The 12,168-nt window shown below is 30.1% G+C and overlaps 2 protein-coding genes across 2 annotated transcripts in view; both read right to left on the bottom strand.

The window, feature by feature from the left end:
- Nucleotides 1–11,911, bottom strand: part of LOC114337222 (short-chain specific acyl-CoA dehydrogenase, mitochondrial) — a 59,694-nt gene extending 47,783 nt beyond the window's left edge. The window contains exons 1-2 of the mRNA XM_028287630.2: nucleotides 11,625–11,911; nucleotides 1,820–1,971 (exon numbers count right to left, since the gene is read on the bottom strand). Of these exons, the coding sequence (XP_028143431.1) occupies nucleotides 1,820–1,971; nucleotides 11,625–11,661 (189 nt within the window). The 5' untranslated portion in view covers nucleotides 11,662–11,911. The remainder of the gene's footprint in view (nucleotides 1–1,819; nucleotides 1,972–11,624) is intronic.
- LOC126883968 (uncharacterized) lies at nucleotides 3,154–11,618 on the bottom strand. Its single transcript, XM_050649740.1, has 3 exons — nucleotides 10,636–11,618; nucleotides 10,505–10,576; nucleotides 3,154–7,354 (listed from the first exon to the last, which is right to left on the bottom strand). The coding sequence occupies exons 1-3, from the start codon at nucleotides 10,663–10,665 to the stop codon at nucleotides 5,120–5,122; spliced, it is 2,337 nt and encodes a 778-aa protein (XP_050505697.1). The 5' UTR covers nucleotides 10,666–11,618; the 3' UTR covers nucleotides 3,154–5,119.
- Nucleotides 11,912–12,168: the final 257 nt, after the last annotated feature.

The raw sequence follows: 12,168 nt of genomic DNA, 5'->3' as shown, positions 1-12,168 counted from the left end.
TAGTGCAACCCATGGACCAGGGTGTTCTGCAGTTTATAAAACTGTACTATACAAAAAATTTGGTACTATTAGATGGCGAGGAAACTTTCGTTACTGACAACTTGAAAAAAAATCAGTGTAAAAGATGTCATTTATTGGGCGGCTGACAGGACAACTGACCTGATACTTTAATTAGAAAATCGTGGAATAAGTGGTGGCCAGATAAGCAATTTAAAGAAGGTTCATTTTTCCAAGCTCCTTTACAAGAGGACCTCTTAGAAGTCGTAAAACAACTTCCAGGATGTGAAAACGAAGAAGAAATTGCAATTACGGAATGGATTAAAGCTGACGACAATGGGCACCAAGAATTTACGGATGAAGACATTGTAGACTTGGTTCAACTTTAAGGCAACGAAGATGAAGAAAGCGAGGAAGAAGTTTCCCTGCCAGATCGAGTGACAAACGCAGATGCCACTAAAGCTCTGGATGTGGCTCTACGTTACGTGGAGCAGAACTCTGCTGCGTTACCGATCGATGTAATGTTAGTAAATGGTTTAACATCGCTGCGTCAAATCGCTACACCTCCATACATCAGAAGAAATAGAAATAGAATAGAAAAAAGCTTTATTCTCAGGATTCGCAAGTTACAAATATAAATTGTCAATAGAGAGAATCGTGTCAATTACGATTTATAAGGGATGCTGAAACAACCTACACTTAACATAAAAGTAATATTAAAATATAATAATAACAGTGACATTTAGATTCAGATAAGAGCCCTCAGTCTCCCTACAGGTCAGCTTGAAGGTATTCTTCCACTTTGTACGGTTCTACGTGTATGAGCAACTGTTGAACAGACTTTCTACATTTATTTATGTCAGTTTCTATTTTGATGCTGTAATGCAGTTTATTAAAGAATTTAATAAGCATATTCTGTGGTTTTCTCAGATGTTGTTAGTCTATGTATTGGTATATTATAGTTTATGAGATTGTTTCGTGTATTAGTATTATGGTTTCTTATGTGTTTCAAGAATTTATGTCTATTTTTAACAATGAAAAGTAAGCATTCATTGCATTCACTGTATTTCAAGTTAAGTAGAGTTCTGATTGCTCTTGTTTGTAATATGAAAACCTGTTCAGCATTACTACTTCCCCCCAGAAAATTATTCCAAATCGCATTACAGAATGAAAATTTGAAAAATATACATCGTCCAAATAATACTGTGACCGACTTCTTTAAGAATGCGCCTTAGGCTTCAGACGTTCTCTTAAGAGTGTGGGCAATATTTTTGGACATAAATTGACTACTAGAGAACCGACGTAAGTTGATGTTTAACCTTTATAAGCACTACGCATAAAGTACATATTTATTTAAGACATTTTAAAAGTCCAATTAATCCTACATTGTTCAATTTTCTGGCCTTACTCTGTATAATAAACATGTTTTTAAGATTTTGTCTTGATTTTCTTAATTGTTTTTCACTTTTCGTCAGTTTGGATTTGCCGAACATTCAGATTAGCGGGGTTCAGATTTGCGGGGTTCGGATTTACGGGGTTCTACTGTATATTGAATATTCTAAAAATATCTAAGCCCCAGAACGACTCCAACGACATCTATTAACAAGAACACCAAGCGCCAACAACAACAATTTATACTTTAAACTAAACTTCTGACGTAATTTTCTCCGAACTACTAAATAGGCGCTTGGTCCCTTTTCGAATAACCCTATCGATATGTAATGCATAAACTACCTGAAAGTATTAACGGTAAGTTCATTTAATTTGACAGAAAAAAGAAGAACTTATTAATAAGCAAACCTTAGTGTATAATATGTCTTACTTGCTGTTCTGGAAATTTATGCTCTCTATCTAATAGAGCAGCTATGGGCTTAAGTTCCTTTTCTGCAAAGTCCCTACAAGTCTTTTGAAGTAACTTATGAGTTTCTGGAAGTTTATGTAAACTAAAACATCTTGAAATTATGGCAGTTGTTCCTGAAAATTAAAAAATATAAACTGCCATATAAATTTTTTTTATAACCTCCCAATTTATTTACAATCTGTAAAACAAGTTACAATGAGTAAATGTTGTGACCACTAATGTGGGTGGTATTCTATAATCATTTTCTTTAAGTACAAATATTTTACATAGCTATAAAATTGTTTGTCTCTGGGAATTACAGCACATAATATAACTAAAATCGCAATGGTAAATCACTAGGTGTATTTCGTTAAAGTCTTCATCTGACTGGTTGTCTCACAGGTTTCTGGCTAGTACATTTGGATGTTGTGTCAGTCTGTCTTCGTATTTCTGTGCGAAGTTAGTAATTTCTTCTTTTACTGGTGCAATTTCTAGGTCACGTCTAATATTATTATTTGCAACATACCATGGGGCATTTGTGATTATGCGAAGAACCTCTCCAAGATTTAGATATTGGAGTTTGATGCAGTACTCAAAAGTTGGATCCCATAACCATATTGGCTTCAAAATGGCTTTGTAGACAAGTACTTTATTTTTCATTGAAAAGGGTGACTTGCAGTGTTGCCAATCGCATTTCTCTAGATTATCCGATGATCGCTCGAAAAACATCCGATTTGTCACGAAAAGGTACACAAGGTCAAAAATTATTCTGTTATTAAAATCAATGTTGCCAATGTTATTCTTTTAGTAGCCTTAACAACCATCAAATAACAAAATCCGTTGTTCGTACGCCAATCAGTTATCATTATGATAATTAACATAATTAATATATTAATTAATTATTAATTATCAATTAACGTAACAATTATTAACATAATTGATTGATTAATCAATTAATCTCATAATTGTAATCAATTATGTTTTCAGCAACCCAATCAAAGTTGACATTGACAGTAATTAAATATTTGATAATGATCAGTTGATTCCATTTCTGATTAGCGTTCGAACAACCGGCCCTTTAATCTACTGAATTCTCTATTTCACCGTTTAAAAATTTTCGTTTATAGATGAAAATCTCGTATCCTAGCTGATTATTACCTAATTCATGTATGTAAATATTATTTACTTACTATTATTATATTATTCGTACTTTGCATTATCGTAAGTGTTAAATTCTAAATTAATAAATAAATCTAAATATTTCATTATTTGGATCGTTATATTAATTTATTATAATTATTTAATTAAAAAAAAACACTTTTAAATATTATTTTATTAAAACGTAATAACTACCTAAAACTAGGTACTGGAAAAATAAATAATAAATAAATCAATACAAAATAAACTACAGCTACATTAATAGCATAGGCGCAAAATTTCTGGTCAATGCTTTTAAAATGCATTATTTTTTTCGAGTCCTGAGAAAGCTAATAAGTATTATTTAAAAATTTAAACGCAGAATGAAAGATTACATTATTACCGAGGGCCTAAAGTCCCTGAAGACTTCTATAATTTTTATTCTAATATGTTACATGGGTAAAAGGAAAAGAGAATATTGAGTGTGATTTTTAATTTCAAATATCTCATTCAAAAGAAACATTTTGTTTATTCTAAGGGACTCTAAGCCCTCGGTAATAATGTAATCTTTAATTCTGCGTTCAAATTTTTCAAAAATACTTATTAGTTTTCTCAGGATTCTAAAAAAATGAATACGTTTAAAGATTATTGGTCCGAAATTTTGCGCTTACGCTCTTTTAACAACTAAAGATTTATTACAACTAAAACAATAGAAATGTATTTGACAGTCTTGTAGTTATTAAGGTATCAAAGTTATTATCCATAATACACGTGGTGCGTTCAACGTTAATGCCCGACTATATAATTGTTATAGGCAAAAAATTTGAAGGATTTTTGAGTTAATTAGTAGATATCTAGATATTACTAGTTTCAAGTAAGTAGATTTTTCTACAACCAATATTCCAAATGCATTTTTCTGCACAATTTTATGTAAACAAACTTAACATTTTCTCACAGAATAACTGACAGTAGTGTGCAGAAAAGTGACGTTTCTGTGCCGGAAAGTTCTTTTATGCATAGTACATACCATTACATTCCTCAAAAAAATCATAAATATAATTAGGTATAACATGTTTTGATGAAATGGTTTTGTTTAAGATATTAGATTTGATAGAACTTTACAAAAAAAGAACCGATTTAACTACATCTCATGTCCGAGAAATCTGGAAAATCTTTTGAACTTTACATTTGGTATTCTACAAATGATTACCTTATTCTGAGTAACGTTATACATATATTTTGTGTACATCTGTGGTTAAAGTGTAGACACATATATAACCTGTAAGACAGGTGATATTATTCTTAATTATCTATCGAATAGAAATTAAATTATTTATTATTTATTAAATTATTAATTGTTTTATTTTACAATTTTATTCTTAATAAACATCAATTAACCAATAAGGATTTAGCAATCTCATCAAGATACGTCGAATGAAGTATGGTGGAAATCCGTGAACAACTCTCCTAGAATTTTTATTCAAAATTGTTTAAAAATATATATATAACTACTATAACTACAATTAAGGCAGTGCATTAATTTTTTAACTGATTTCTGTGTAGGTAATTAGTTTAGGTTTGGGGAATTTAAGTTGATTAAAAAATCAGAGGTATATTTAAAATCCCTAAAAAGGGGTATATCACAACAAAACGTTTTCGGAATCAATATTCCATCATCAGTGTATTCACAGATTAACATGCTTTAAGCCACAAAAATATACGGGTAAAAACCCTTGAGTTGTTTTTAAACAGTTAAGGTTACATTATATTATGCGATTTTAAAGGATGTTAAAAATATTTCCAGATTAACCCCTGGCATTACATGACATCAACCATATTGGTTGGAAAATTTGTAGGTATGACCTTACATGGCAGAGTTGTCAGCTAGCACTATAATCGGAAAAAACAATTGTTGGAAATGGAAAATTAAAGTAAAAAATAAAAAGTCCCCCACTTTATGGAAAACTTAACTTTTTTGGTTGTTACTAACTAATAACAGAAATATATCATATTTAACTGACTTTTAAATCATTTCATTATTTATCAAATAATATGCCAGTGGGACATTAAAACATTAAAAACCTAAACATGTAAGTACGTAATCCAACACATACAAAAAACATAATTTAATAAAGTACAAAATTCTCATTTACTATTTTGCCATATGTTACATCCTAACATTTTTTTTGAAGGTGTAAATTTTACACAGCCTGTATTACCGATACCATCTTTTGTCGCCAATAAAGCCCTAATTGTAGATGTATCTAAAAGATTTCTCTTATCTGTTTTTATATTGAATAAATTACTAAAAACCCTTTCTACCGCAGCGTTTGAAAATGGTAGAACGAATAACAATGAAAATACTTTTTTTAAATTTGGAAACAAAGATATGTTGGCTTCATTTTTTAATTTAAAAATCTGAGACCAGTATATATCACACTCGGTATTGGAATTAATGTCTAAACTATCAAAATCTAAGAGTGCATGTTTTCTCCACTCGTTATCCAAAGATTGTGCATTGACAAAGTTATTTAGAACTGGAAACCTATCTAATATGTTTTTTAAAGATTTTGTTTGGAATGATTGGGCCACCTTCGGATCTAACAGCTCTAAGGTAGTAAAAACCCGGTCCTCAAATTTAAACCGATCTTTGATATTAGCAACTAGTTCAATATAAAAGGATAATATTGATTTAAAAAAATTATCAAAGTCTGCTTGTTCTAAATTTGTGTCTTTATCCGATCGCAAATGTTGCAAACTGTCGAAAGCAGAAATTCCTATATAAATTTGCTCTAATGGAAGAAAATTGTCTGGATTGTCGTGAACAATTTTCAGGATTTCTGCACATTTTTTTATATGAACAATATTCATATAATTGGAACATAAAATCTTCAATAAATTTTCAGTTTCGGGCTTAACCCTATATAAAAGTGGTTTTTCGGATTGGAATAAAATATTGAAATCCGTCATGAGCTCTAGAACATAAGACATAAACTTTAAATACACTTCAGTAAGAGGGTGATTAAGAGTTTCCAACATAGTTTCCGTTACATGTGAAGGATCTTCAGAAACACTCTCCTTGAAATATGCACGTAATGGTTCGTACTGCTCTAGAACCCTGTCCACAACTGCTTTTAGTGAAAGCCACCTGGTCTTAGCAGGTGATAGAATTTTGTGAATGTCAACCTTAAAAAATTCCTGAAATTCCCGAAATTTGGCTCTTCGACAAGCACTTCTATTGAAATGGCTTCCTATATTTCTTAGTAAGTCCTCAATGTGCTTGGGAAGTTTCAAGCATGCCTTTGAAGTTGCTAAATGTGCCATGTGACAAGAGCATTTAACACAAACTATATCAGGAAATTCTTGTTTTAGATGGGAAAAAACTGAATTGTGTGGCCCTACCATTACATTAGGTGTGTCCGACGAAAATCCAACAAAATTAGATATAGGAATACCTTTGGAAAATATTATGTCTTTTAAAGTTGAATATAATTCAACTGCAGTGCCCCCAGTATTTTCTAAAATGTCAAAAAATGTTGTTTGTAATGAGTTGGAATTTTCATCAAAAAATATTGCAGTAAATGCACACTGTTTTTTTACCGATATATCTGTAGTTTCATCCATAATCAATGAAAAAAACATTCCAGGTACTCTTAACTTTTCATATAATTCTTTCAGAAAATTGTCACCCAAACATTCAACGACTATTTGAGTTGCTTTAGTCCTTTTAACGGTTAATTGTTGAGCTATCTTAGAATCTGGAAAAATATCTTTAAGTAGTGGACATACAGTGTCCATTAATAAGAACGGTAAGTCCTTTGTAGCCAAAAGACTACATAATTTTAGTTCTGCTCTTTTAACTAAATTATTTTCACAGGTTTGTTTTACACACATGTCCTTTATTTTTATATTACTGGATACCGCACTAAAATTCTCTTTGTGTTTTTCCGTTCTCATATGTCTAAGTAACACAGCCTTATGAGCCACCAAATTTGATTTACAAACTTTACAAAATGCGTATTCATTGCCGTGTTTATCATCTGGCTTATTTGATTTATTAAGCCACCCGCGAAACTCGTTATCGGTTAGCCACGCTGGAATAAACTTGCATATTCTTTTTGAAGGTGTATCTACAAAATCAGCTTTCCTTTTCAAACTCAATAGAAATTTGTCAACAATTGGTGCGGACTCGGCATCATTGGGCTCGGCATCATTGGGCTCGGCATCATTAGTGTCAACAATAATATTACTCTGAGAAGTGTTAATCTTTTTACTAACACGGCCAACGTCAACATTTTGACTAATAATTACTCCTCCCTTAGGAGTATGAGAAGTAGATGGCTGCTCTTCAGTAACATTTTGCTGATTACTAGATTCAGGCTAAAATAATTTCTCGATATACTGGGTGTTTGATCAATAATTGGACAATTGGACATATTTTAACTAAATAATCCTTAGCTTAATACATTATGAAGATTTAACATTTAAAATTGATTTTAATATTTAATTTTATTGAAATTTATTTAATTTTACTTCATTTTATATAATTCTATGTAAATTTTATTTAATTTTAATGATTTTATTTAATTTTCTTTAATTATATATTTTTTATTTGATTTTATTTAATTTTGTTTAATTTTATTCAGATTTATTTAATTTTAATTAAATTTAATCAACACTTATATGGTTAATACTACCCCGGACCCAGTCAACAATAGAAAAATTCTGAAACTACATAAATATCTAATTTTACCTTAAAAAATGTGTCCCACTTTATTTTTCCGATAAACTCCACCGTTAGTGGAGTCATAGGAGTTTTTACTTACGGAAAAAATTAGACAAGATAGAACTTTTTATAGATTCATTAAGAAATGTATAATAAACAACATATTAAAAAGTTCTATTTCAAAAGTGGGTGCTTAATTTTTCATTAAACAAATTACCTGCGAAATTAGTTGTTTTTTAAATACCTACGAAAATATAAATTTTGGAAAAAACTGACTTGACCATTGAAAAATTAGAAAATTTTACACAAAAAAAAACTTATATAAAGATTTTTCGAAAATTAAATCTACAGCTTCTATAACTTTTTATTTATAACGCTAAGTCATCCCTCTCACAAACATTGGCATAAGTACAATGTGGGCGGAAAGTGGGACTTACAAGAGTTTTGTTTAAAAATTGATTTAGAAATATATGGTACTATTACGATTTTACCTATAAAACTCTTAAATTTGCACAACATACTTTTCAAACATCGTACTAAATGAAACATTACGACGTCTTAAGAAATGTAATTTGGAATACTTTGTAGTTTTACAGAATAAATACCACTGGGATATTACTAAGTGTAAACGGATATATTACAATTTTATAGGTGTTTTTTAAAGCTTATCCAATGTAATTTTTAAAATGCACTAAATTATTTTACTTTAAAAATAAAATAAACAACTTCTTTTTTGAGAAAATTAAGAAAGATAAAAAATGTAATGAAACCACCGAAAAATATCAGTTAAAAAAATGTTATACAAAGTCATCAGAACGTTTTTACCCAAAATACATTTAATCACAAGCGTAAATATAATAAATGTCAAAAAAAAATTTTTAGCTCTGATACAGTACCTCTGTCTGCGTAACTTGGATTGGAACCTATCGGAAACTTTTTTGTTATCAATTTTATGAAAAAATGTTATTCTTCATACAATACTCTGTAAGGTATAAAATCTAAGATGCAACCATCAGATTTCCAATATTATCAATTTTCTACAAGGTACGTCAAAAATATGAATTTTGTTCAAGAATAAAGTACCTTAATATTTCACAATATCGAAAATTGTTATAATGCTATAATTTTTAGTTGTTCTTAAATAAGAACTATGTTTTAATATACAATAATTATATCATTCTGCTTGAAATATTGTGAACTAGAAAAGTACCTACTTTACTTTTGAGCGAAATTCATATTTTTTAACATATCTCGTATAACATTGATACAATTTGATATATTATGATGGTTGATTGTTATATTTTGTTATATTGAGCTTTTTTAATCTTCCATTTGTTGCGTCAGAATCGGATTCAGCATAATTAAAAACAAAATAAAAACATTTTTGATCAAGGTAGAAATATTAATTCACCGATATTGTTAAAATCGTTTCTACAAAACAGCTTTTGTCGTTTTTAAACAATTAGTTAACTTAAATTAACAAAAATTAACATATATTTTAGAAAAATATAAGTTTTTTGATTTTTTCCGAAACAACGTAAGTTTTCGATCTACATTGACTGTCGTACTTTTATTTAGTTGAGTTAAATATATAGGGAGGAAGGCACTTATGGAATAAAATTATTTTTGCCCTTTTTAGAAAAATTTTTAAAATCGCCGAGACCAGTCGATTTTTAGATGTAATTGTGCGCTTTTTAAACACAAATTTAAATGTACAAGGTGATTCACGCAAGCCTAGCATAGTCCATAAACTTTATTTTCATGGAACATCCTGTATATTTTTAAAAACTGCTTAGCAACCTGATTTCAATGAATTATATAATGTATGATGATTATTAATAATACAGGGTGATATTTTTGAAATTATAATGTATGGAACCACTTATGAAATAATGTAGTTTGTGTCCTTATTTAAAAAAATTATAAATACCCTAGGATACCTACCCCAACTTTAAAATTTAAATATGCACTGTTTAAATATAAATTTGAATATACAGGGTGATTCACGCAAGTCTAGCATAGTCCATTATCTTGTCCATTTTAGTGAAACACCCTGTATTTTTTTAGAAATTTGATGTTCTTAGAAACTACTTTATTTAGAAACTACTAATATATATTGGGTTTTGTATTTAATGTCTTGCCGAACTTTTTAAAAAATTGCAAAATTCACCTTGTATTATTCAAAATAGAACCTACATAATACACTTTTTTGAGTTGATGTTACTATGTAGCTTCTAATTACACAAAAATATACTGAATGATTCATTAAAACTAAAGATCATGGACTATACTAGACTTTCGTGACGCACCCTGTATGTTTAAATCTATGTTTATAAAGCGCCCATTTGAATTTAAAAGTTAACGGGCCACAGCATTTTTAAATAATTTTCTAAAATAAGTACACAAACAATTTTATTCCATAAGTATTTTCCATACTTTCTAATTTCAAAATTTCACCCTGTATTATTGTTAATTATATTTCGTTAAAATTGGTTGTTAAGCAGCTTTTAAAAATATAAAAATATATAGGGTGTTCCAATAAAAATAAAACATATGGGCTCTGCCAGGCTTGCGTCAATCACCCTGTAGATTTAAATTTATATTTAAAAAGTGCACATTTATATATTAAAATCGACGGGTCCCAGCGCTTTTTATAATTCTTTAAAACAAGGACACAAATAATTTTATTCCATAAGTGCTTCGCACTGTATAAGCTCATCATTATAATATAGTTAAAACATGTCCAATTAGTAATAAAACATCCGTATATTATATAGTGAAGTCTTAATTATTTTACTAATTACCTGTTGTTCAGAAGCATGACGTGAAGTTGACGGCTGCTTTTCAGCAATATTTTTTTCATTATTTGATTTGGTCTAAAACAAATTCATTATTATATTTCAATATCCACACGTTAGTAAACTTTTTTACCCACCTTAACACTTTTTATTAACCATTTATCCATTATAAAAAAGTATTTTCACAAACCAAAACTTATTTCAACAGACGAGACGTTTACTTAAGCACTGCACTACATACAATGAAAATAAAACTAAATCGTGCGTGAATTAGCTTTCATAAGTTTACAGACTAAAATCGAAAAACTCATAAATAACATCCGAGGGCAGACAGATTTTGAAATTTGAATTGGATTAGTACGCCTTAAGTGGATGCACTTGTGCATTTAAATTCTAAACAAAAGAATCGGCACATGTCCCTTTTGTCAAAAGATGAAAAGTATCGGATGTCACTAACATTCATCCAGTATAGGCTATTTATAAAAATTTTGGTGGAAGCAAACAAAATTAATGTGTTGTTGGTGCTGGGAATATATGGATGAGAAAGTTTTAGTCGATGATAGTAGATACACTGAAAAATATCCGCAAATATCCGATTTATTTAAAGGTACGCAGAAGGTACGACAACTCTCAAAAAGGTACGCAAATCGGATAATTATCCGCTGATTGGCAACACTGGTGACTTGTAACCAAGGGACCGTTCAAGTATTACATAACACAGATGGGGGTCAAAAACAGAAGTTGAGAAGCTGTCCGTGGGTCCTGATGTACTGACATCACTGCTGTGTCATCTGCATATGTAGCTGTCGTGGTTTGAAAGTTTGTTGGTAAGTCCGCTGTGTACAATAGGTATAACACTGGCCCCCACTGCTCTGTGGGACTCCGGATCCAACTGGAAATAGTGACGTGCGCTCATCTCTATGTTGTACAAAAAAGTAATGGTTATGGAGGTAGGATTTTAAAATTAGGGAGTGAGTGAGAGGAAGCATTTTTGTTAATTTGTATAGAAGGTCTGTGTGCCAGACTTTATCAAATGCTTGCGAGATGACTAGAAAGGCAGCAGTGCAGTACATTTTGTCTTCCAATGCTGGATCATATAAAATTACAATAAAAAATGTGGACTTACCTTTACATAAAATTTGGGAGGTTGAACTTAGGGACATGTTTGTGCATAAAATTCAATATAAATGTGAGAATGATGGCACTTTTTAATAATAATGGAAAAAAGATTAGTTGATCATGACCTTGGCTTAATTTAGTTTTAATGCATGTATGATTTCACTGATAATATTTTCACATCTCATTCCCATTTGAGTAGTTACAATAGAAGCCACACGTATTTAAAAAAATACATGATAATTGATAACTTCTATTTACATATTTAAAAATTTCATATTCAAGGAAGTGAGGTTATGCATAATAATTCGAAATGTCAAATCATGAAATCCTGTGACCAAACCATAGACATGTATAATATGTCTATGCACGTAACAGAGACGTACTTGTACTTTTTGAAGTTAAAAATACGCTGTGTCTAGGTACACGCTAACGTGTACGCAAATAAAAAAGTTAGGTACACGCCAATTCATCAAGCCAGTGACGTCATTATTTAGCGTGCGCAGTGACTTTATATTTCAGATGTTTCAAATTTAATTGTAATAAAACAATAT

This window comes from Diabrotica virgifera, chromosome 1 (genome assembly GCF_917563875.1).
Source record: "Diabrotica virgifera virgifera chromosome 1, PGI_DIABVI_V3a".
In the NCBI taxonomy this organism is placed as follows: domain Eukaryota; kingdom Metazoa; phylum Arthropoda; class Insecta; order Coleoptera; family Chrysomelidae; genus Diabrotica; species Diabrotica virgifera.
Note: the sequence above shows the minus strand (reverse complement) of the source record. Positions and strands in the feature narration are given on the sequence as shown.

Bases quoted from the DNA above. Each gene is read 5' to 3' on its own strand.
- LOC126883968 (XM_050649740.1), bottom strand. From the start codon at position 10,665: ATGGATAAATGGTTAATAAAAAGTGTTAAG. The intron at 10,577-10,635 runs GTGGGTAAAAAA...AATTTGTTTTAG, and splicing joins GGTTAATAAAAAGTGTTAAG to ACCAAATCAAATAATGAAAA. The intron at 7,355-10,504 runs GTAATTAGTAAA...AAATTATTTTAG, and splicing joins GTCATGCTTCTGAACAACAG to CCTGAATCTAGTAATCAGCA.